Source organism: Triturus cristatus, chromosome 3_2 (genome assembly GCF_964204655.1).
Source record: "Triturus cristatus chromosome 3_2, aTriCri1.1, whole genome shotgun sequence".
Taxonomy (NCBI): Eukaryota; Metazoa; Chordata; class Amphibia; order Caudata; family Salamandridae; genus Triturus; species Triturus cristatus.
In genome coordinates this window covers 304,201,331-304,226,054 of record NC_140584.1, presented here as the reverse complement: position 1 = coordinate 304,226,054, position 24,724 = coordinate 304,201,331, and the positions used below count along the sequence as shown (strand labels likewise).

The 24,724-nt window shown below is 47.8% G+C and overlaps 1 protein-coding gene across 1 annotated transcript in view; it reads left to right on the top strand.

Moving 5' to 3' along the window:
- Positions 1–24,724, top strand: part of NUDC (nuclear distribution C, dynein complex regulator) — a 94,833-nt gene that overhangs the window by 7,810 nt on the left and 62,299 nt on the right. The window contains exon 2 of the mRNA XM_085647711.1: positions 24,542–24,619. Within this exon, the coding sequence (XP_085503837.1) occupies positions 24,542–24,619 (78 nt within the window). The remainder of the gene's footprint in view (positions 1–24,541; positions 24,620–24,724) is intronic.

Sequence of the window (24,724 nt, the reverse complement as noted above, 5' to 3'; positions counted from 1 at the left end):
CGGGCTATAGGAATTCCACATCCCTGCTGCCTCTTTTAAGTACCTGTGAAGGGATAACAAGCTGTGTGCCTTTGTTTCCGCTCCGTGGCATTTACATTTAAGTGTGAAGTTCCAGGCCGCCTCCATTGAGTATATTCAAACAAAAGGAGGCCTGATGGCCCCTTACCTTCAGCCAAGCTGGAGGTGAAAAAAAAGCTCAATCGCTGCCTGCACAGTGCTGCTGGGAATTGAAAGCAGAGAACGTACAGGTGCTGCTGAACGTGTCCTGGTGTCTTACACCGGGACAAGTTCCTCAAATTTCTGTGGGGCCCAACTTCTTGGCGGGGGGACGGCATCCACCCTGTGAAAAGTGGGTGGATGCCATGTACCTGCGTGTACCCCTGACTTGTGCCCTGGTATTTCAGCTCTCTCCTTCCTGTGCTTTTCCTAGTGCCAAATAATTCTGCTCATGCTTAATGTTGCCCTCTCTCTGATGTGCTTCCACCAAACATCCCCAGCCCTACTTTATTTTTCTCTCTCCCTTGTGCACTTCTCCCCCAACTCCATGTTGCTATGTTCCTCATTTGCTGTTTGCTCTTTTTCTTGTGTGCTTCTTTCCTTGCTAACTAAGCTCCCTGGCCTGCTGTTCTCTTCATTGTATGCTTCTTCCTTGCCCCTTGCCCCCGGTGTTGCTCTCTCTGGTGCTGGTTTCCCATTTCCACCACATTCTTTTCCGTTCCGCTGCCCACGCTTCTTCTGTGAAAAGTGTTTTACATTTACTTTTTTTTAGTGCAAAGTGCAAAACAAAAAGAAACATTTTTCTCTAAATTTACCCATCCAAGTTCTGCCATGTTGAGTAAGGCAAGACCTGTTAGCTTTGTCAATGTTTTAAAATAAAACTACTGTTGCTTTTTCACTGTGATGCACTGACGGGCACAGTGGGATTCCCTTCTTCAGATTTTCCCCAATGTGGTGCCTTTAATAGGACAAACTCCAAACACTAAATTCAGTATGACAGCTTTTGTAACACCCACACTAGGACAAGTGCCACAGGCCAAGCTCAAAATGGCTACCATAGTAACGCCAAGTGAACAGTGTTTTACCTGAGTCAAACTACTGAGATAGTCTCTTTTCAACTTCTAATGTGTGAGATGGATACTGGTACCCTGTGGATACTGGCGCACATGAGCAGTGGCACTTGCGCCCATTCATGTGCTGTGTCCTCCTTGCCAGAATACCTCCTCTTCCCCTGGATGGTCTTCATCATCGATCCATGGTGTGGGATCACGTATCTCGGACCCCTGCCAGACTGCAGATTGCTTGCTGCTTCTGATCAGCAGTGATATTTTGGGCAGACCACAGTAGGATTCAAGCATATATTGCTCTCGCAGATTCTGGTGTCCCGTTCTGCATTCCAATTTGACCGGTCTGGTTTCTTCTCACTCATATTTTGATGCGACTGCATCTCCTTTACAGAGATTACTATAGATACTTCGATAAGATTTCACTCTATAATGTCTTGTGCAGATTTTTTCATTCAAGTCCTGATGATGATGATCTCTATTTATGTATTTTGATCGAAACGCCTTCGTCTAACTGAGCATACCTGTTTTAATAATTATAATGAATAAACAGGCTGCTTACAGAATGTAAATTGGGATACGCTAATTGTGTATTTGTATCACTTTCGCCTGAGCACCAAGCACGATTTTGCACCTCGCTGTCACATATGCACTTGAAAATTCTCTCTAATTTTTTTCAAAACATTGTTTTTAGAATGGATTTTTTTTATCCATAAGCTGTTGTTTAACTGTTATATATTAGGGAACGCTGTTTCTTGAAAACAATGTGTGAAGAGGCAGTCATTGCCAGCAAGAAATAGTACACTACCCGCTTCCTACCGGTGAGTCCCCAAAACCTGACTTAAAGAACCACATTTAACCTACCCCAAGAACTTCAAAACTAAGAGGCTTGCCTCTTAAAAACTCTTCTATACAAAAGCTCCCCCACACCACCCCTCTAATGTTCCTGGAAATTGGCCTAATTACTGAGGTCTGTCTGCTCCCTTTGGTATGAGTAGTAATAACAATGCCACTGTGGTACCTTGAGACCAGTTACCGATCTCTGCATAGTCTCTGCCCAGTACTGATAACAAGGGTACTTCTTGATATTTATCTTAAGAAACTCTTTAGTACCCGTCTCTTCTTCCCACCTACCCCAGAGAGCTTCTCCCCTCTATACAACTTTTGTTGTTTTTACAAAGGTTGCCTCACTCCTCTATTCATCCTCCTTTTGAGAAGCCCCGCACCATTTTCATTTGAGATCCTCTCTCAGACAGTTATTGGAGACCTTGCCTTGCCACTCTAAGGCCTTTCTGAACACTTCTCCAGATCACTTCAACTCGACAACTCTTTGATGTACTCTGGCTCTCATCCCTTTTAAGACACCAGTTGTTCTGTACAATCTATCAGTCAGGCCTCAAGGGCTGATTACTCTAGAAACCTCTCACTGACAAAACTGAACTCTGTGGATAACACATGGGCATCTGCTGCTAGGCATATGACGGGACCATGCTATCTGATTTGTAAATACGAGTGTATGAGGGCTTTATGGATGTCGGTATATGCGTCTTCAGTGTATTTATCTTGTTAATACAATGTGAACGCACCATAAAACAAGCGGAATATAGGCCCTGATAGTGAGGTAGGTGTACCATAAGCTGAACATATGTTTTTTACGAAATTGTTATTACCTGCTTTTTTATAGTGGTCTTGCCCAGGAGGTAGTGGATGCCCAACTGAAAGTTAACCTGAGAGGTGGTGTTACCCCAATAGATGTATGCACATAGTACTTTTGGCTTTTTTAGGTAGGATGCTAAGTAACTTAAACTTATTGGCCTGCAGAGCATATTTCTCCCTCAAAACCTTTTTGGCTGTAGCCTACCTTAACCCCTTGCATGCCCGCCCCTTTCCCCGCCCAGTGCCGCGCCTTCCATTAGCGGGCGGAGTTCATGACGAGCTGGACTCGTCATGGGCACAGCGCCACCGCAGCCCATGACGAGTCCAGCTCGTCATGGGCACTGAAGGGGTTAAGGGGGCTTGATATTTATAGATGCCTACCAGCCCAGGTTTGCTAGTTTTCGTGGTACACGATCCTGATGGTAAGGGACATTGTCAGTGTAAGAAATGGCTTCACAGATAGTGGACTGGCAAATCCTAAAGCATATTGCTACTGCTCCCGGGTTTTGTATTCGGAAATAAGAAAGTGTTTTTTCGAGTGCAGAAAGGAACCACCTGACAACTCTTAATTGAACTTTCATTGTAGAATGAGTGGCCCAGCTTAAGGAACAGTTAAATCTGACTCTAAGGTCTCGCCGACAGATCGCTTTTAGCTGCCTGCTGACGAAGGCATGATGTGTCCACTACCAATATAGTTTGATTGGGCTTTGCGACAGTCCATTGGTTGGCTTTCTTATTAATAGCTTTCCTTCCTCTTCTTCCTCCCGTTTTTCATAACTTCTTTACCATCCTTTTGAGTGAGTGACTTGTATGCTTCCATGGCTCACATCAGGAACTACATTTTTTCTTTCTATTTGAGCACTACATGGAAGTGTATGTGTTGTATTGCTCTCTTCCCCCGTGTGCTGTTTCCCCATCAAATGCTCACACCTCAAGCTCACAGAAGTTGCTGCTCATGCCTCCATAAATGTACAGCAACAGGTACATTTTTGCCTGAGTTTGACTAACAAGCAGACTTTGAGCTGTTTTGGTTTTATTTCTTGCTTTCCACATGTTACATTATACCTCAAGTCTTGGCACACAAAGGCAGCATCCATGTTGCTGGGGGAGGGGCAGACTGCTGCACTCACTTAGCTGGCATTTGAGGCAGAAGTTGTACTTGGCAGGACTGAAAATGCAAGATCTCTTCTCCTCGAGGCTCATACGTCTGTTCCAGGAGTTGCTGCCGAACACTAAACGACTTTCAATAAATACAATAATATATATTTTTTTTAAACATCAATTACAGCTCCATGCTTGACCAGTATCACATTGGAATTATCGGGTTTTTGATACAGTACTTTCCAATAGCATAATAACAGGTGTACAGCTTTTTGAAGAGAAAATCCTAGCTGCTTCCAACTCCGCCAAGGAGACCTACCGCATAGTAAAATCACTCATGAAAATCCCCGAACCTCAGCTGGCTGCTGATCCCACCGGAGCCAGATGCACCCAACTTGCCGAGTTCTTCTCTTCCAAAATTCTCAAGATCCTAAAGACTTTCCCCCAGCCCCACCCTCCAACAGACCCTCCAGATTGGCCTATCGACAAAGACGCCCCCCTCCTGAATGCCTTCCTCCACATCTCCACCGAGAGGTTGGTGGCCACCCTCAATCTTGTGAAGAGCGGATCCCCGGACGACCCAGCTCCCATGAGTAAACTGAAATTAGTAGCCCCCACAATATCCCCCCTCCTCACCAGGCTGATAAATGCCTCCTTCTCCCGGGGGATAGTCCCCGCCAACTGGAAAAGTGCGATAGTACGGGCACTCATCAAAAAACCCCACCTAGACCCCTTGGATCCCTCAAACTTCAGACCCATCTCCCTCCTCCCAGGCATCAGCAAAGTTGCAGAAAAAATCGTAAACGAACAGCTCTCAATATTTCTAGAGACCAACAACCTCCTTCGCCATTCTCAGACAGGGTTCAGACCAGGACAGGGGACTGACACCGCCCTCCTGGCCGTTACAGAGGAGACAAGATCCATCTTGGACGCAGGGGGATCAGTGGCAGTGATCCTCCTGGACCTGAGTGCCGCCTTCGACACGGTGGACCTCCCCATCCTCCTCCACCGCCTCCAAAAAACTGGCATCACACGGACTGCCCTGGCCTGGTTAAAATCATTCCTGGAACACAGGACCTTCCAAGTGGCCGACAGTTACGGTCACTCCAAAGCTCTTCCTCTTAACTGTGGGGTTCCCCAGGGATCCTCCCTGAGCCCCACCCTTTTTAACGTTTACATGGCCCCCTTAGACGATATAGCCTCACCATTCGGCATAAAGGTGGTCATGTACGCCGACGACACCCAACTAGTCGTCTCCATCAACCAGGCCGATCAATCCATGGAGAGTCTAGCCACCTGCCTGCATAACATATCCAAATGGATGGGCGACTCCAGATTAAAGCTCAACGGCGAAAAATCTGAGATTATGCTCCTAGGCGACCCAAACAAACTCCCCAAAACCCTTGCCTGGCCACCCAGCATGGATACCCCCCCCCCCCCCCCCCACCAAAAAACGAAATCAAGAGCCTAGGCTTTTGGCTCGACCAGGACCTCCGCTTCAGAGCCCAAGCGAGAAAGACAGCCGGCACTTGCTTTGGGCTCATGCGAGCAGCCCGGAAGATCCTCCCTCTTATCCCTTCCCAGTCTAGAAAAATTCTTGTCCAGGGCCTTATTTTATCTAGACTGAACTATGGAAACGCCCTGTACCTGGGCGCTCCAGTAGCTGTCATTAAAAAACTTCAGCACGCCCAGAATGCTGCAGCAAGACTGCTCACGGGGACGAAATCAAAGTGCTCGGTTAAACCCTCTCTCAAGGCTCTCCACTGGCTCCCCATCCAGGAGCGCATCGCCTTTAAAACCTTATGTATCTCTCATAAAATCTTACAAGGTAAAGGCCCACCTATACTAAAACCACTCATCAAACCCCATAAATCTATCAGACAGCTCAGGTCAGACTCCCTTTCTCTTGCTAGCGTCCCCAGAATAAGAAGAGCACGCACGGGCGGGCGCCGCTTTGCATAAAACGCCCCCAAGCTCTGGAACAGCCTCCCCCTCAGCATTTGCACAGAAAACAATCTGCTTTCATTCCGCAGATTATTGAAAACTTGTCTCTTCCCCCAATAATCCTTTACCAGGAGTACTTTCAGGCCGACATTATAGCGCTGGGACGCCCGAGGGTAGCTACGCGCTCTATAAAACCCATATCAAATCAAAATCAAATCACAGCTGATATGCTTAAAAATGGTAATTTACATTTGTTAACGTGTTGTAGCAGGTACAGTTCATTGACAATGTAATTTCCATTTTGTCTCCACATAAGTAACTGTGTACACTTGGACCACTACATTAGCAGAGGTGTATTCTTTTGTTTGGCATTCATATTGTTCAGTTTAATCCTTTCCATCTCTGTCTCTCTATACCTGACTTATCTCCCCGTCCTCAACCCCAGCCTCCTTGCTTACTAAATAAGCTTGATATGGTCCCCAGCAGTTTTTTGGTCGGCTCTTTGGGGGGAGCAAGTCATTGAATGCATCAGTGTGAGTGTTGCAATATCTCTGTGCCAGTCTTCTAATTTCGGTACCAGGCCTTTTCCCCACCTCATAGCCACCCTTCGCTTGGCTAACAGTAATCAAATAGCAATCAGTGGTCGAATAGTACGTTGAACATCTAGTTCATATCCCAGTAATGCCCCTTTCGGGTCAGGTTCTAGTGCTATGTCCGTGATTTCGCCTAAATCTTGAAATATCTTGCACCAGTATACGTATATTGCTGGACAAAACCAGGCGGTGTGTATGAATCCTGCATGTTCCTCCCCGCATCTCCAACAGTTCGAATTTTCCCTCGGCTTATACTTCCATTGCCGCTCGGAGGTATAATGAACCCTATGTAGGTATTTAAAGTGTATAAGCCTATGTCGACCATTTAATGAGATGGTTTTTGTCCTGGAGCAGCAATATTGCCTATCTTTGTCGCTAATAGGTTCTCCTAGGGCTCTTTGCCAATCCATTCTAACTTTTAGGATGGCCGGTTTGCGCGCCTCCTGCGCGTTAGTGTCGAATTTAGTAATTTGTTGGCTGGTGCGGAAATCGGGGAGCAGCATCCCTCTAAATGTAAGTGTGGAGTATCTTGAGGACCGTGTATCCAATTGTACATGTGCGCTCTGCGCAGCTCTATAGTGCATCTCCAGATCAGGAGCATTTAGTCCACCCGATTCGTAGTGCAAAGTAAGTGAGTCCCACCATACTCGTGGCTGCATGCCTGCCCAAGCTAGCTTTATTAAAAACATGCGTAGGCAACGAAATACGGTGTTCGCTAAGGCGATCGGTCTATTTTGGAATAAAAATTTAAATCTAGGTAGCTCTACCATTTTCTTTACTGCGATTCGTCCTATCATCGATAGTGGCAGTTTGATCCATCTACCTACATCTTCTGCAAGTTTCTGTATTGCTACACCGTAATTTTCATTCAGTACTACTGAAGGGTCTGCGTGGATGCGTATGCCTAGATAACGCACTGAGTCCGTAGTCCATGGCAGGGGATACTCTATGGTCTGGGGCCTCGTTGCTACCGTGAGAGGGAAGAGAATTGATTTTTCCCAGTTGATCTTCAGGCCCGAGTAAGTCCCGAAGTTCACCACCTCCCTAAGCACAGGGCGATGTTTTTGTCAGGGTCCCTGACATACAGTAATGTATCGTCAGCGTACTTTGATCTGACCAGACGGTGGCCTCTGGCTATGATACCCGTGCATCACACAAGCTAGTGGCTCAGACACTCCTGCATATAATAGTGGTGAAAGTGGGCACCCTTGCCTGGTACCTCCTAGTAATCGTAAAAGTGTCTTAGACCATATTTCCCACTCGCACGCGAGCCACAGGGTCCGTGTATAACAGCAGGACCAGTTTGGCAAAGAAATCTCCCACCCCTATTTTTCTGAGCACTGCGAACATAAGCCTCGACTCGACTGAATCGAATGCCTTCTCGGCGTCTAGGAATACCATTGCCGACTTAACATCGGAGTCCACCCATTGAAATACGCCAAACAGTGTACGCAGGTAATGAGTTAGGTTGCGGCCTGATACCCCCGGAGCAGGTAGGATTTATACTACTCCTGGTAGTATAGGTGCCAATCTATTAGCGAATAGTTTTGCGTAAATGTTGGCGTCTAAATTCAGCAGAGACAGTGACCTGTATGACGAACAATCGTTAGGTGCCCTGCCCGGCTGCAGTATTCTGTCTATGGGAAAACACCTCCAGAGTCTGCACTGGCTGCCAATCAAAAGTCGTATCAAGTTTAAAACCCTGTGTATCACATACAAGGCACTACACAGGACCGGTCCTCAGTTCTTGAAACGTTCACTCAAATGGTACTCTCCAAAAAGATGCCTTAGATCACGAGGGGCAAAAGTGGTACTTTCTCAGAGATTTTTTTTTATCAAACTGGGGTGGTAGAAGCTTTGTGGTGGAAGCTACAAGGCTCTGGAACTCCCTCTTACCATCAGAAATCTTCCCTCCTTGACATTATTCAGGAAAGCCATTAAGATCTGGCTGTTCGTTGAATAGTGCTGCTGCTCGCTTCTACTTGGTCTGCTAGCACCAAGACACCGTTTGGTATTCGTGCGCTGTATAAAATTATAACATAACATATTGTTACTATCATAGCTTCTCTCATTGTGGGAGGCATTATACCAGTTTCGGCCATCTCTTCATACAATGTTTTTAAGTGTGGCGCCAATAGTTCCTGAAAAGTCTTGAAGAAGGACGCAGTTAGTCCATCTGAACCAGGTGCCTTTTCAGCTGGCATACTACGCAGGGCAGAAACTATCTCAGACAATTGTAAGGGGGCCATCAGGTGTTCTCTGTGCTCGGGGGCTAGCCGAGGCATTTTGATATAGGCTAAATTTTCAGCTATTTCTTCCTCATTCGATTGTGTTTGTGCGCTATGCAATTGTATATAGTAGCTGCGGAAACAATTTACAATAGATTCCGGGGTGCTAAGGGTCCGACCCTCGTTGTCCACTATGTCTGTGATTTCGTCTATTGTTCTTGGAGGCCTAAGAATTCCAGTTAGGACCGCTCCTGCTCTGTCTTTCTCGCCGTATGCTCGCGCAGTAGCATATTTCCCCATATGTTTGAGTTCGTCATTGGCTATCTCCTGAAATTCTGCCAATTTACACTGTATATCTGCTTTTATTTGGGGCACACTCACTCTGTAACTTACTCTCCATCTCAGCTATCTCCTTTTTGAGGGTGGCTAACCTACCTCTAATAGCTCGTAGCACTCCCCTGTATGTAGACTTTAAAGGTGTCCTAAACCGTTGCAAATGTGGGTACCGAGTCCACATTATGTTCTAAGGAATCTTCAGTCGCCTGCGTCATCTCAGCTTTGAAGACCTGGTCAAACAGGGAGTATGATGGGAATCTCCATGTAAAAGCTGGAATTCTGGGTGTTTGATATGTGAGTAATACTGAGGAGTGGTCCATGTATGTCCTGGGGAGAGGTGTGCTGTCCATTACTCGCGCGCGCAACCCTGCAGAAATCAACCAGTAGTCTATGCGGGTCTGTGTATCGGACGCTGCAGATTAGTGTGTGTATCCCTGCAGCGTCGGGGGATATGTGTCTCCTTATATCTGTAAGTCGTTCCCTATGCATCATGTCTAGGATCGCCAGCGCAGCCGCGGAGGGGCCTCTGGAGCGGTCAATGCCAGGGTTCAGTATACAATTAAAGTCGTCACCCCAGACCTGCTGGATGCTGGACCACTGTTGCACTTTTGCTCCACTGTTTTATAGAAGTGGGGATCATCATAGTTTTACAAGAAGTGTCAAATCCTTTTTTTGTCATTTAGTTATTATATATCTGCCTCCCGGGTCCTTGTACAAGCCTGACATGTGCACCCCGGATTGTTTGCTTACCCACACTAGAACCCCCCTGGCATGTGAAATGTAGTTTGCAGCATAGCATTGTCCCTGCATCCTGCGGTATGTCAATTCTGCCCTGTCTTGTTGCAAGTGTGCTCCTGCAGGATTGCGATGTCTATCTTATGCCGATTGAGGTATGCTATCACCTTTCGGACCTTTCTGTTATCATGAAGTCCTCTCACACGCCTTGTGAGAAGCCTCAATTTTCGTACATGCTATCGTTGGGTCTACGTCTGTAATGGCATCTTGTGTCCTACTTATCATACGTGATATCTGGTCACTATTCTAAACCTTTTTCCCTTTTTCTGAAGCGTAATAACTATGCCTGCCTACCCACCCCTTCCCAAGCTATGCATTACCCCAACAGGCATTGCATACAATGTTCCCACCCTCCCTCCCACAATCCTGTTTAAACAAAAAAATACCATTGTACATAACCTTTCTTAAGTAGCGGAGCACACTCTGGGGCAGATGTTCCTGACCCCAGCTCCCTTGGCCCGCCGCCACATCCCAAGTTCTATATACAGTGTCTCTAGTGCTTCAGGATGTTGTGTAAAAGTGACGATACTCCAGTTCAGTTTTTGTTTGACTCATTTAGATGCAGTGTTTATTTATATCTTCTTCAGTTCTGCTTATGCATCCGTTTATTCCCTGTTAGGGATATTGCCAATGTCATTAGATGGGCCCTCTGTACCATTATTTGAGCTGCCTTACCCCCTTATGTTGCACGTTGGTAGTTGGTCCTCTATTCTTAGCTCCCCTGCCGATAGCTCCATCATCATCAAAGTTCTTCAGAGTCTTGTGTGTCTCTGCTTATGTTCTGGGAGGCTCTGGGGGAACTTCGATCACCTCCGGTGCGCTCTGTTTGCGTTCTGTATTGCATTGCCGACTTGGGGTCCACAAACTGGTGCACTTTGCCGTCCGTTTTGATCCGTAGTTTCGCTGGGTATTGCATGCTGTATTCCACATTGAACTCACGGAGCTTCGTCTTGACAGGCAGAAACAATCGACGTGCCTCTTGGACCTGCTTCGTGAAGTCGGGGAAGAGGGATATTTTGGATCCCTCCAATCGTAGCGTGCCCAGCTCGCATGATTTATGTAAGGCAGCATCACGGACCCTATTGTTTAATAATCTGGCAATGATTGGTCGTGGGTGCGCTCCCGGCACCGGTCGTCGTGCCAGTGGAGCAAAAATTTCAGAAAAGTTGTCCCTGCCTAGCAGATCTGCTAGTATGTTTTCCACATAATGCTCCATATTAGTGATGTTGGTGGATTCGGCTATACCAAGAATTCTAATATTATTCCTACGCGATCTGGCTTCCAAATCTTCTGCCTTAAGCTGAAGCGCTTTCAAGGTCTTGTCTGTCGCTTTGTGCCCTTCGATGTCGGCGTCTTCTGTATTCGAAACTCTCTGTTCTACTGCATCCAGTCTTTCATTATGCTTATCTAACCTATCAGACGTTCTGTCCATGCGGCAGGTGAGGGCATCTATTTTGCTGTCAATTTTCGATAAACTGTGTTCGATTGAGCGTAGTATTTGTTTGAGGTCTGCTTCTGCGATCGTCTGAGTCATCTTGGGGTGTGGTTGATTCCAGCGTATTTGTGTCTCAGGATTTGGGGGTTTTGAGCAAGTCAAATTGCAGTTTCTATTGTACTTCATCTGGCTTTCCCATTCTGTAAGTTAATGTGGGTCTTCGATGCTTCTTTCAAAGGTACCTGACGCGGTCTGATGTTCACCTTGTACGTGCTGCTGGCCGTTAATTCACAGGAGGACAGACCAGAGATGGCAGCCCACCATGCATAACCCAGCATTCTCGGGGACAGGCTGCACCCACAGAAGGCCGGCAGTGCGCACCACACTTTCGCTGCAATCGTGTCCGGAATCGGCACCAAGTCTCGCCTCGCATCGGGGCTGCCCCCAGGCCCCTCAAGTCTCTCTGACACACCAAGTCCTCAACACATGCCGTGGGCAACGTTGCAGTTCTTTCACCTTAAGCGCATTCGCTGTGATCTGCTTCGGGCTGTCATGTCTGGTTGGCTCTTACTGCTATTTTGCCCCTGTTTTAGGCTCCCCGAACTGCAGGCTCGCGTCTCAGATGTAGTCAAAGCTGCTATTTAGGTAAATCCAGGCCTCCCTCTGTTACTTAAAGTTGTGTTGTCCCTCAGGCCAGGCTATATGTTCCCGCACTGCCTCCCAAACTGCTTGAGGCGTCGCCTGATCATGGCCTTGAGCTCTCCTAAGGGCGTCTTTGCCGTATCTGGTGTGTGCGCGCTGGGGATTATGCGGACTGCAGCGATCCCGGCTCGTTAATTCACCCAGGGGGGTGGTGCGCCCGTTCTCGCACGGCTGCTGCCTGTCAGGGGGGGTGGGGGGGCTGGGGTCCCCACACTGTTCCACCCGCAGAAGGGGAAAGGCAGCAACGTACTTCGCTGTCGGTGGTCCGCTAATGCGTTTAGTTGTTCCCACGCGAGGCCCGCAAACACCTCACCGCAGCTACAGGAGCGGGTCTGTATCCGCTTAGCTTGTCTCGTGTGGCCCGCGAACCATAGCGCTGCACAACTCTCGGCTGCCGTTACCTGGGGAGTTCGGTGCCAGACAACGCCTCATCCAGCAAGCAGTAGACCGCAGCTCAGGGTCACCACATGAGTCTGCCGTCCTTTTCAACACTGCTCAATCACACGGGACTTATGTCTTTGCCACGTAAAGCGAGTGTCGGGTGCGTCCTCTACGCAACTTCGCCCATCTGGTGTGCGCCCCCGCTCATAGGCCACCGCTTCGTTCCTGGGTAGTCTATCGCTGTTTAAGGCCGTTTTTGCAAGTACCTTCTTAGGCCGTGATTGTCTTCACTTGTACCTTCCTTATTAGGTCTCGCCTGAGCCAGCACTTTAGCGCTGCTCTGGCGAGAGTTTTAGTAAGCGGGTACAGCTACAGTGCATGTGCGCCGGGCGCGCGCACCATTTGTCAGCCTGCGTGATCACTTTCGCGGCCGCTTTGATGTTCTCAGTGAGCCGGGCGGCCACTGAGAACATCAAAGCGGCCGCGAAAGTGCACACCATTTGCCAGCCTGCGTGCCTCTCTCCACCTTAGTGCGCGCAACGTGCCCTACCCCCCCCCTCCCTTATCCCACTTATCCCACTTTACTTTTGTTTCCCTCATGGTCTCTGCCTCTAAACTCTGTGGCTATCTTGGAACACACACGCACGCGCCACTCCCGGGCGATCGCTGCGAAAGCGGCCAATGCTTGTTCTTTAATGGTCTTGGCTGAGTGATTGAGCACTGTTTTCTTCTCCCTTTCTGCAAATTGACCCTCCTTATTATTTAATAGTTAAGAGCTTCAACATATTCATTGTCTCATCCAATTATGCATTGCTATATTTTCTTATTGATCCCTTCGTACTTCAACATTCTTCCTACCATCACCACACTCTCTTGTTCGTTCATCCTTATGTTGTCATTTAATTTTTTCATGTCCATTATTCCGTATTAAGCCATAATTCATACGTTTAGCAATTTGTCCTTACATCTTAACACTTTCATTGAGGGCAAAGCCAACATTTCACTTTCATTCAGTTATTCACTCGAATGTTTTCTTTTCTTTTTTTGCATTTTGTATAGTGAGAAATCGATGCGAAGGTATTGCAGTGCTTTACGTGAATATCGTTTACATTGAAGAAGGACACGTTCCTTTTTTTTTTAAGCAGGGGTAGATTAAGTGGTTTGCCCAGAATCACAGGATGTTGAGCCTGCGCCGAGACTCGGACCTAATTCCTTAGTCCCAAAGTCAGCAGTTGTGGGTATTGGCACTTCCTACGCACTTAAAAAGACACAACATACGCCCAAGAAAGAAACCCGTCTGCAAATACAGCCAGACTATGACTTTCTCAAGACTCCATTCTAATTCAGGGTGCAAAAAATAGCTGTATCGCGGAGATCGAGCGAGGACAACCCCTGGGTTTGGCATTACGGAAAAGTCCGTCTTCTCTATGTATGGCGCTGAGGCGGGCGCGTGCTTTGTGCTTCCTTATGTATGTATCCTGTTGTCGTGGAGACACGGATGACGCTTAAATACAATACAGGGAGGCTCTACGGGTGCTGCCCGGAGCTCGCGCACGATCCTGTGCTAGTCCTTCCTTGCCCTGGGATCCCGCGTGTGACAAAAGCATGAGCAAGATCAGCAGCATCGCCAGTGGAGCACTAACCAGCGGTGCAGTCCGAGCCGAACCCCCCCAGTGCAGCCAGGATCATCGATGCTAACAGTAACGTCGCCTTCCGTTGCTACTCTCCCAACACTTCTCCTTGGATACTTCTACATTGTTTTTAAAAGAAGTTATACTCAGGGCTTTAAGTGGGATGAAAAAACTGAGGGGGGGTCTCTCAAAGTGGCGTGGCTGATGTACGTAAGGTCGTGGCTTAAATGTTGTTGCATCTGTGATTGAATCCAGATGTGTAATACAGCAAGTAACATCACACGTTCAACAGGCCAGGTCTATTGGCTTTGTCAATGGTTGTTCGTTGCATAAGACAAATAAGCAACTATTACGGTCACATTATATATAACATTAAAAATGCTTCAGTTCTGAAATGATGAGACTGAAAGTACTATAACGAGAAGTTGCATCAAAGGCAACAAGCATTGGCGTAGCCAATAGGTCTCGCTTTTGGGACCTTATAAGTATTTAGTTATGCAGCACAATAACCTTGGTGCAACAACATCAACTGTTGCATGGCTAAACACTTATAAGGTTCCAAAGGTGAGACCTATTGGCTATGCCAATGCTTGTTTTTGTGTGTTGCCACTTAGGAACGCGAGAATCATGAAGGATATGGGCAGCAGCCTCGGGAGCTTTCCTTACAGACATCCATCTTTGAGTCAGGCAAGTTCCACCCCCCGAACACTGAATGACTTGAGACTTATTTTCAATTCCAAGTCCTGTGGAAAATATATTGGGCATTTGCAAGCCTTTTCCCTTAAATTCTGACTCTTCTATTTCGTCTTAAATTCAGTTCAGTGTTGTGCGTGGAAAGTATTTGAAAAGTAAAGTATGTGTTTTATACGTAATGCAAAAAAAATCTATTCAGTGTTAGTTTCTACATACATCCAGTATTTTGAAATGCTTTCATTTACTGTTGGTGAGGTAGTAGGGTGTGTGGCCTTAAAGGGTCTAGCCCACTAGGCAAAGGGTTTTTAACCCAATATCTTTTACCGCAAACCAATGAAGGATGTCTTTGGACTACTGATCCACTGTGTGTTTCTGGTTAAAGGGTAAAGCGAGCTGCATAGTTTTCTACCATTTGAAGTTTAGATACAATTTGTTGGCTGGCCCCTTTTTTGCTTGGCAGTAGTCAACACTGGAGCTTTCCAAAGTGAACAGAAAGGTGATCAGTTGAAACAAACCAGAATTCCACAAATAACATGTTTGAATGTACTTTAGTGACATAAAGGGATCTTAGCCTGATAGAGGCCACTAACAACAATGTCAGAAGTTTTGTCATAGATCTCCAGTGATGACAGCTTTTTTCCTTGTCTTGCAGACATGTATTGGAGGTTTATCTTCCATGGAGTTCCTCAGAGGAATGTTTCCCATGAATTTCCAAGGACAACAGTTGGTTATGATTACTATAGGATTTCATGAGAGTGCAGATGGTTTTATCAACCACAAAGTCTCTTGGGTCAAATGTTCTTTTTTCTGCTGTGTATTATCTAGGCCGATAATTATCTTTATTTCCCAAAGATTTCATTTGAGGATAGTAGTGAAGGTACTGTTAATCCCAAGATTTCCCAAATGGAAAGGGCCAACAACAACCACCAAACACTTGTCACTCTATCAATGATGACAGATTCATGCTCTGTAGCTTGATTGCCAAAATACATAGTGGGTATCGTTAGTCTCTACATTAGGGAGAAAATGTAATGTAATGTGGCCAACCAGTGAGAACTAGAGTGCAGTCCTCGTACAGTTCTATGGTTGTGACAATAGAGAGGACAGTTCAAATCAAAACACACAAAACTACAGGCTTGGTAATGGAGGATACCTATTGTCCAACTCCTATCCGATCCTAAACATTAATGCGTGCGTTTATTATATAAAAAAATGTACAAAACAAAATATAAAATTATTTTTATTTGGCATTTCGTATGAAATAAACAAACAATAGACGCCTACAGGAGGCGCATATCTGGTAGTAAAGTAGCATGTCAAGTGCTGAGGGCAGTGGAGGGCCACACATTTGTTGCAGCGTTAGGCCAGGATCTCTACCAAGGAGATGATTTCCTATCTGGATATTGTGTATTTGCGCACGCCTCTGTGCCTTGGCCTCCATTAATGGAGGAAACAGTGGGTTGTTTAATAATGGCATAGAGGGAGCATAGAGTATGTCCATGTGTGCTCATTTGCAGAGATCCCCCTCTTCCCCCCCCCCCCCCCCCCCACCCCCCCCATGCCCATCGCATGGTTTCTACTTTGTCTACTTCTTCGCGCAGGCGTTTGTATGATTGGTAAAGTGCTGTGGTCAGGGGAAGAGGTGCTGCCCTTTCTAGTTCAATTGCCACGTGTGGCTGGAAAGGTGTAGGGTGCCCCCAAAAGTGTAAAAACTGTGCTTGGGCACTATAAGCATAAAGGGCGAAATCCGGGGCCGCCAATCCGCCCTGTGCCTGCAGCAGCGATAAGACCTCCCAGGATATCCTTGGTTGTCCCCCCGCCTAAACCAGCTCAATCCTGAGTGATCGGAGGCGCTTGAAGAATTGCACTGTAAGGGGAACGGGCACATTAACAAATAGGTACAGTAATGTGGGTAGGACAATAATCTTTGCCACAGCTATGTGGCCGGCTAGGGAGAAGGGAAGCGTTTTCCACCTCTTCACTCTGTCCTCTATCCAGTCCACAACCCTGCCATAGTTTGCCGTCCAGATTTCTTGCAGATTACCACTTATCCGAATGCCCAGATATCGCGTCTGGCCGGTTGCCCAAGCTATCGGGTAGTCCGTGTTGAATGCCTGAGTCTCGGGCGTGAGTGGGATGATTACGGATTTGCTCCAGTTTATTACCACGCCAGACATGCCGCCATACCTCACTAGTTCTCGTGCCATGGGCGCAAAATTATCCTTCGGGTCCGTCATGTACAATGTAATGTCATCTGCGTATATTGACACAGTGAGTCCCCTCGTCATGAACCCTATCCCCCTATTTGTGTGGTGTTTTCGTATGCGGGCCGCCAATGGCTCTGTGACTATCGCAAACAATAACGGTGACAAGGGGCAGCCCTGTCTGGTGCCCCGTGTGATTAACATAGGTTCTGAAACCAATCCGTTGACTCTCTGATGCACCGTGGGCAACGTGTAAAGAACCTTGAGTTGTTGGATAAAGAGCGGGCTCAGCCCTAGCCTATATAACAGCGGGAACAAGAACGCCCACTCCAGAGAGTCAAACGCCTTGGTAGCGTCAAGAAGTGCTGCAATTGCCGGAACATGCGGGGCGAGATAATGTAACAGCCCAAATAACGTCCTGAGATTATGGGAGGTGGAACTTCCCGGCACGAAGCTGGATTGATCCGGCCTAACTATCAGCGGGAGCAATGGTTGAAGTCTGGTGGCCAGGATCTTTATCAGAGAAAGTGGGCGATAAGAATCACACTGGGAAGGGTCTTTGTCCGGCTTTTATAGCATGATAATAATGGCCTCGCGCATGGACCCTGGAAGAGTTCCCAGCTGCAGTGCTTCTTGGTAGACTGCTAAAAGGTAAGGGGCAAGCAGCTCTGAGTATTCTTTATAGAATTTGGCTGTGAGACCATCCACACCGTGTGCTTTGTCTGCTGGCAGGCCACCATTAACTCTGCGCACATCCTCTTCTGTAAATGGTACATCCAAATACTCCTGATGTGCCCTACTGAGCCACAGGAGTTCTATTTAGTCAAAATAGTCTCCCAAAACAGAGTCTGGTGGGCTAGAGTGGGATGTGTATAACTGCGCATAAAATGTCCTCATGGTGTCGAGAATGTCAGGCGGAGTGAGCGCCACGTTGCCAGAGGGGGTGTCGAGTGCAGTAATAAATGTGGAGCCTCTGGGGGGACGCTGGAGATTAGCAAGCATCTTGCCTGGCCTGTTTCCCTCACCGTATCGGCACGCAGTTGCATGTTTGTGTAGAAAATTGGTCTCCCTGACAGCCTCCTCCTGAAATTCTGTGAGTTTGCTGCGAATGTTCCCAGTGTTGCGGATGATGGTGCGTTGAAATATTGTGCCTCCAGTGTTTTCAATTCTTTTTCTAGCCTGCCCAGACTCCAACGAATGTTGCGAAGCTCCCTGGATTGACCAGCTATACAAGACCCCCGGCTCACCACCTTAAACGCCTGCCAAGGCGCACCAGCGGTTTTTACTGACCCCGTGTTGTGTTCAAAGTACTCCATTATTTGCGACCTTCTCTAAAGACAGCGTCTAGCGACCCATTTGGGTGAAGGCGCCAAGCAAATGGCTGTATGTAGGGTTTGGGCTGCGATAGAGTTAAATATGACCGGGGTATGATCTGAGAGTGTGCGGTCTTGATGCGTAATCTCTGTGACCCAGGAGTGTAGGTCCTTAGATGTGAGCCAGAAATCAATTCTGGACCATGCGTGATGCTGTTGTGCAATGCATGTACCCTCCCGGGCAGTGGGATGGAATACTCGCCAAGTATCAATCAATTTGTAATCAGAGATTAGTCCTTTGAGGACCGCGGTAGCTTGCGGGTGGTGTGTACGTTAAAGTCCAGCTCTGTCGTCTGTCAGTGACAGAACAATGTTAAAATGGCCCCCCCTAAAGTAGTGCAGCGTGCCCCATGGATTGTATTTGGTGCCATACCTGTAGGAAGAAGGTGGGATCATCCACATTGGGACCATATATGTTTGCAATGACGACTCGCCGATTAAACAGTTTCCCCAGTAATAGCAGATATCGACCTTCTGGGTCGCTAACAACCTTCGACATGTGCCAGGGAACTTCCCTTCTGATCAGTGTTGCCACCCCCAAGAGTGATTCAAGTAGCTAGTTGTGCAAACCTGGCTCCATCTGTTAGATGTCAATCTAGAGCGAGCGGCTTCTTTAAGATGAGTCTCCTATAGGCGGCAAATTTCCCTTACACCCCGCGTGCTCCCACAGCAGCACTTGGAGCAGGGCCTGCTCGCTTGAGGCACGTTTATTAATAGCACTAGTGCACTTGTGGACTCAACTGCAACGTCTCAGGAGTGGGGGATACATGGTCGTACTGCAGCTCACCAAATGCGACACAAGGCCTGACGTCCCTGGTGGCCGGTGATTTACTATTGTGGTGGATGTCCCTTCTTACTCCGCATTAGGCCTCCGCAGATCATGTGTCATATAGCCTGGCCCATTGGGGATGTCGATCGCCGCAATGCTGCGCCAGGACCCAGTCCACCTCTAAGCCCAGTCGCAGGCCAGGAACTACTTCAGCTGGTACCAGGCCCTGCTTCAGGCCGTACGTGCTCTATGCACCTGGTCCGCTTTGGTAATAAGTAATTTTCACACCAGGGGAGGACACGGCGGGGGCTGCTTCAGTTGCGCGCTTTCTTACTTGTAGTATGGGCTTCCACAGCTACCTCCAAGGCCTCCGGTGAACCTAGTCGGGCGCGGCCGCTCTTTCGCAGTTTCGGATGGTGCAATTTGTCCTTGGGCCTGCAATTTCTCCAAGGCCGGTGTTGTCCGATGGATCGGAGGCCCCGGCTGCCTCTATAGGGGGACTCCGCGTGCTGCGAGTTAAAGGCTGGGCTCCTCCCGGGCCCGGATCGTTCAGGACCCTGCCACGGGCCAGCTGAAGTTCCAGCTGGCCCCAAGGCGCGCTTCAGGCCGCCCATTCACACAGCGCCTGGGCCACATGGCAGATGCTCCCGCTCTGCTCCCGGGGGACGCCCCGGGGACGCCTCAACTCCACACGTTCACACGCTGCTGTGGGTTGCCGCAACTACCCACGATGGCTCAAGGGAGCGCGAGCAGGAGCCGCCACAGGTGCGCACTCTCCCGTCTTCCGGCACACTCCTCTCGGCGACTCTGGTCGTCCGTGTGGGCGTCAGCGATTGCACCGCCGTAGTTCCGCAGTCCTGACCTAGGATCGATTGGTGCCGGTGCTCAGCTGCCACACACCCTGTGAGTCATCGCCAATATGCTCTCTCCGGTCCATCGCAGTAGTGCGGCCCCCAGCCGGGGCCCGGCCACCGAGTCACAAAGTGTTCTCTCTGGTCCATCGCTGTAGTGCGGTCCCCAGCCGGGGCCCGGCCGCCGAGTCACAAAGTGATTTTCTTGAGTAATTCATAACGCACCGTGGCTCAAAATGCAATAGTGCGCGCTATGACCTTTTCAGCACTCGATCCTCCTTGTTTGGAGCCAAGATTGGTAGCTTGGGGCCGGATAGATGACGGATGTTGTGCTTGGCCGGCAAAGCCACTTTACCAAGTGGCCATCTTGCAGCTCGGCTCAGCCACGCTCCCGTACAAAACAATATATAAAGTCCATGGGCATGCTCATGGGAGCATCTCAAATTTGGGACTTCACTCCTGCTGATGTGTGTTTTATCTTAAAGGCATGGTCCCTTACAACTTCCATTGGAGTAAGATGTCAGGATATATGTTCTGGTGGTAGTTTAGCTGAATACTCTATATATGTCCACTTCTAAAAGCGTGCAGTGGTGCCCACTTGCATGGAGTCAGCACTTGTGAATGGTAAATATGACTAAGCGAAGCTAGCAGGATAGGTATCCTTGCCCTGGCTGTATGTACGGATGCACATAGGGCTTTGTTGTCATATGCCTTTGGCATCATATGGTATTCGGTAGCATGTCTGTGCTGTTCATCCTAAGAAGGGTATGCATGATGTTGGACTTTTAGGACTGTGATGTGAGTGAATTTCACTTCTTAAGACCATTTCCTGCCTGCTGAATTGTTACCAAGTCTAAGACATTGCTATAGATTGTCCTACCAGTTAAGGCATTTTGTGCTATAGCTCCATTGTCTCTTCCTAGGACAGTGGAATAACTTTTGAATAATTTTAAAACTTGTGTAAAAAAGCACACTTTTATTTCTTCTTTGTGGTGCTGGGAAATGCAGAATCGTCTGAATGAAAGCTAATAGACCCTGTATTCTGCCGAGAGCCCAAAGAGACACTTCCAGGTTAAGCTCCCGTCTGAGCACCACTGTCTAGTGGAGAAATATTAGCAATGCTTTCTCGCTTTTGATCATGAAAATCAAGATCTCTGGCTGTTGAACTGAGGTCACACCTCGATTGTCTTTAATAATAACAATACTTATAAAATTGATGGTATGAAATTTCAGTACATTGCTTCCCACCATTGTGGCTCTGCCCTGCATAAGAAGTCGCCTCTTTCATATAACCGTTAAGCCATTCCCGCATAAATTTATCTTCTAGACAAGCAGTTTTGCAATGCCTGCATGCAGTTTACATCGTGTCCCGATAGTTGTACTAATATTATCAGTGTATGGGAAGCAGTTTGGGTCTCCTTTCTATTGGATGTCTTGTAGATGTTGAATTTCATCCATCTTGAGATTTGTATCTGGTCAGACATAGAAAAGATTGCTTTTAAGTCCCTTTGTGTCCTGTGCAGAATATGCTAGTTGAAGCAGATAAACTGTATTTTCAGAAACATTTCACTTTTCTTGACAATTTGCCCATTATTTCCAGTGGATGATGCTTCTTCCCCATTCAAAATCAGTGTTCCTCAGCCAGCACTTCTGCACTCTGCAGACTTGCCCCAGAGGTTGGCTTTGTCCTCCACGTTAATCTGGTCCTACGGAGAACTCTTCTCTCTCTAGCCATGACCTCAGAGGTGCTGGTTACTCTGCACCTGTTGGTCCTAGAGATCTGAGCCTATTTTCACTATCAGGACTGTGTCCATGCGTGTATAGTTATTTATATTGAAACCTGCATGGAGGTATTCAGTGGCACCCTAAATCATTTCCTTGAAATTACTTGCAGATAAGTTATCCCCCTAATCAGTAGATTTTGATCTAGGGAATCTTATAATCCAACATGATTTAATCATATTATCATCTACTTGGTGCATCCTTTTTTGGGTCGAAGCCTACCAGACAACATAGCTGTCTAGTTGCAAAGACATGTTGGGGACATTCTGAAAGCTTCCCTAGGAATGCATTCCACCTGTTGCTTACCAATGACTTTATGGTTCGCAACTTACATTGGTTTGCTTTCTATTTGCTGGCTTTGTGTCTTGAGGCTGTCTGGTATGCCTTTGTCCCTCTCATTGAGCATAGCCTGTTTACCACCTCTCTGACTGGCTCCTGGTATTCTTCCACGAATGCTTGCTTTCTGGTAACTTTTTTTTTCTCTCTCTCTCGAGCTTTTTCATGAGGCAGTCCAGCAGAGTACATGTGGTTTAGTTGTCTCCCTCGTATGCTAGTTCAGAGCCAGCACATTAAACACATTAAACATGCTATATTTCTTTGAAGAGGTTTCCTGCCTCCTATGTTTCTGCTTGACTGATGCTACTTATCTGTACCACCAATGCCATAAGCGCAGGAAGTAGGACAGTGGGTGGGGGGGGGGAGGGGTGCTGTAACAAAATACCAGGCTGGAGTTCAGAAGTGAATGAGCAATAAACCGGCCTTTGCATTTTGTTTTTATCTTGTCACATTTGCTACAAATTCAAAGACTGCAAAGTGAAAGAATGTATATGCCTTGCTGATTACTAATGGCTTAAAGGAAATCTATTTTTTTCTAGCGCGCAACAAAATTTAAATGACAGTAAATAAACTGTACAAATATTTCAGACTATATCAGAATAGAGAAGCAAAAATGAAGCTCATCTCTAATTAATTCTGATCTGTGGAGGAAACAAATATTTTAATATGATCAATACACTAGGTGATTCGATTGCTGTGCCCCACTGCTCCACTATGTGCTGTGCCCCACTGCTCCACTCTGTGCTGTGCCCCACTGCTCCACTCTGTGCTGTGCCCCACTGCTCCACTCTGTGCTGTGCCCCACTGCTCCACTCTGTGCTGTGCCCCACTGCTCCACACTGTGCTGTGCCCCACTGCTCCACACTGTGCTGTGCCCCACTGCTCCACACTGTGCTGTGCCCCACTGCTCCACTCTGTGCCCCACTGCTCCACTCTGTGCCCCACTGCTCCACTCTGTGCCCCACTGCTCCACTCTGTGCCCCACTGCTCCACTCTGTGCCCCTCTGCTCCACTCTGTGCCCCTCTGCTCCACTCTGCCCCTCTGCTCCACTCTGTGCCCCTCTGCTCCACTCTGTGCCCCTCTGCTCCACTCTGTGCCCCTCTGCTCCACTCTGTGCCCCTCCTCTCTGCTCCTCTCTGTGCCCCGCCTCTCTGCTCCTTTCTGTGCCCCGCCTCTCTGCTCCTCTCTGTGCCCCGCCTCTCTGCTCCTCTCTGTGCCCCGCCTCTCTGCTCCTCTCTGTGCGCCGCCCCTCTAATCTGCCCCTCTGCTCCACTCTGTGCCCTGCCCCTCTGCTCCACTTTGTGCCCCTCTGCTCCACTTTGTGCCCCTCTGCTCCACTTTGTGCCCCTCTGCTCCACTCTGTGCCCCTCTGCTCCACTCTGTGCCCCTCTGCTCCACTCTGTGCCCCTCTGCTCCACTCTGTGCCCCTCTGCTCCACTCTGTGCCCCTCTGCTCCACTCTGTGTCCCTCTGCTCCACTCTGTGCCCCTCTGCTCCACTCTGTGCCCCTCTGCTCCACTCTGTGCCCCTCTGCTCCACTCTGTGCCCCTCTGCTCCACTCTGTGCCCCTCTGCTCCACTCTGTGCTCCTCTGCTCCACTCTGTGCTCCTCTGCTCCACTCTGTGCTCCTCTGCTCCACTCTGTGCTCCTCTGCTCCACTCTGTGCTCCTCTGCTCCACTCTGTGCTCCTCTGCTCCACTCTGTGCTCCTCTGCTCCACTCTGTGCTCCTCTGCTCCACTCTGTGCTCCTCTGCTCCACTCTGTGCTCCTCTGCTCCACTCTGTGCTCCTCTGCTCCACTCTGTGCTCCTCTGCTCCACTCTGTGCTGTTTGTGAAAGCATATTAGCTGCAGAGGTATGCTGGGCCAGAGTTATGTAGTGCCTTGAAAGTATGGGGGAAGTGTTTGAACTGTGCTTGTTTGTGTATGGCTAGCCAGTGGAGCTCCTTTGGGTGTAATGTGAATGTGGCGTGGGGAGTGAATCTGGCTGTTAAATTCTGAATGGTCTGCAGCTTTCTGGTAAGTTTTTTTTTTTTGTTCTCGGCTTAGAGGGTGTTCCTATAGGCCAGCTTGCTTGTGACCAGGGCGTGCGTGACGGTTTTCTGGGTGCTGATTGTAAGCCCTTTGAAAATCTTCCTCAGCATCTTTAAGGTATGGAAGTATGAGTCAGTGACTTACGTGGTCTGGTTGAGTTTTCTTTCGATGACTATCAAAGAGTGTTGTTGTCAGTCCCAGTTCACACAGCTAACAGTTATTTCTATTAACTCACTGATGAACAAGGAGCACAGTAGTTTTAGGAGTCCAGGGGCTACAAGGAAAATAGTGGGGCAATTTGGATAACTTTTTGTACATAATATTCTGCAAAGAAATAGCATTTATTTTCGTGTACTTGCATTGTAGTAAAGAAGAGACCTACCGCAAATGGATAGAGAAAGCCAATGTGTCATGTAGTCTTCTCTAAGCACAAAAACATTTATTTCTAACATCAGGGCACCAGCACAGTCCCACCAATCTACAGTCTAACTCTCCTGTTAATGACATTTTGTATCTACTCTGTTAGTTTCGAAGTATAGTGCTTCCCCAGGATCTGTAAATTGAGGGTAAAGCGGCCTATCTTAGCTATTGACCTGATGCCTAACGCTGCATGTAATTTTTACCTTTTTCTCCCTCAGCTTGTGAATACCTTCTTCGCTTTTCTGAGACGGAAGACCGATTTCTTTACGGGAGGGGAATCGGGATCCGCGGATAAGGTAAGACATTGGCCATAACAGATAGAATTAATGCATCGTCTTTGTAATACTCTTATGTAGGAAAAGATATTTGAGATGCCATCTGCAGAGATGAGGGTTTGTGGT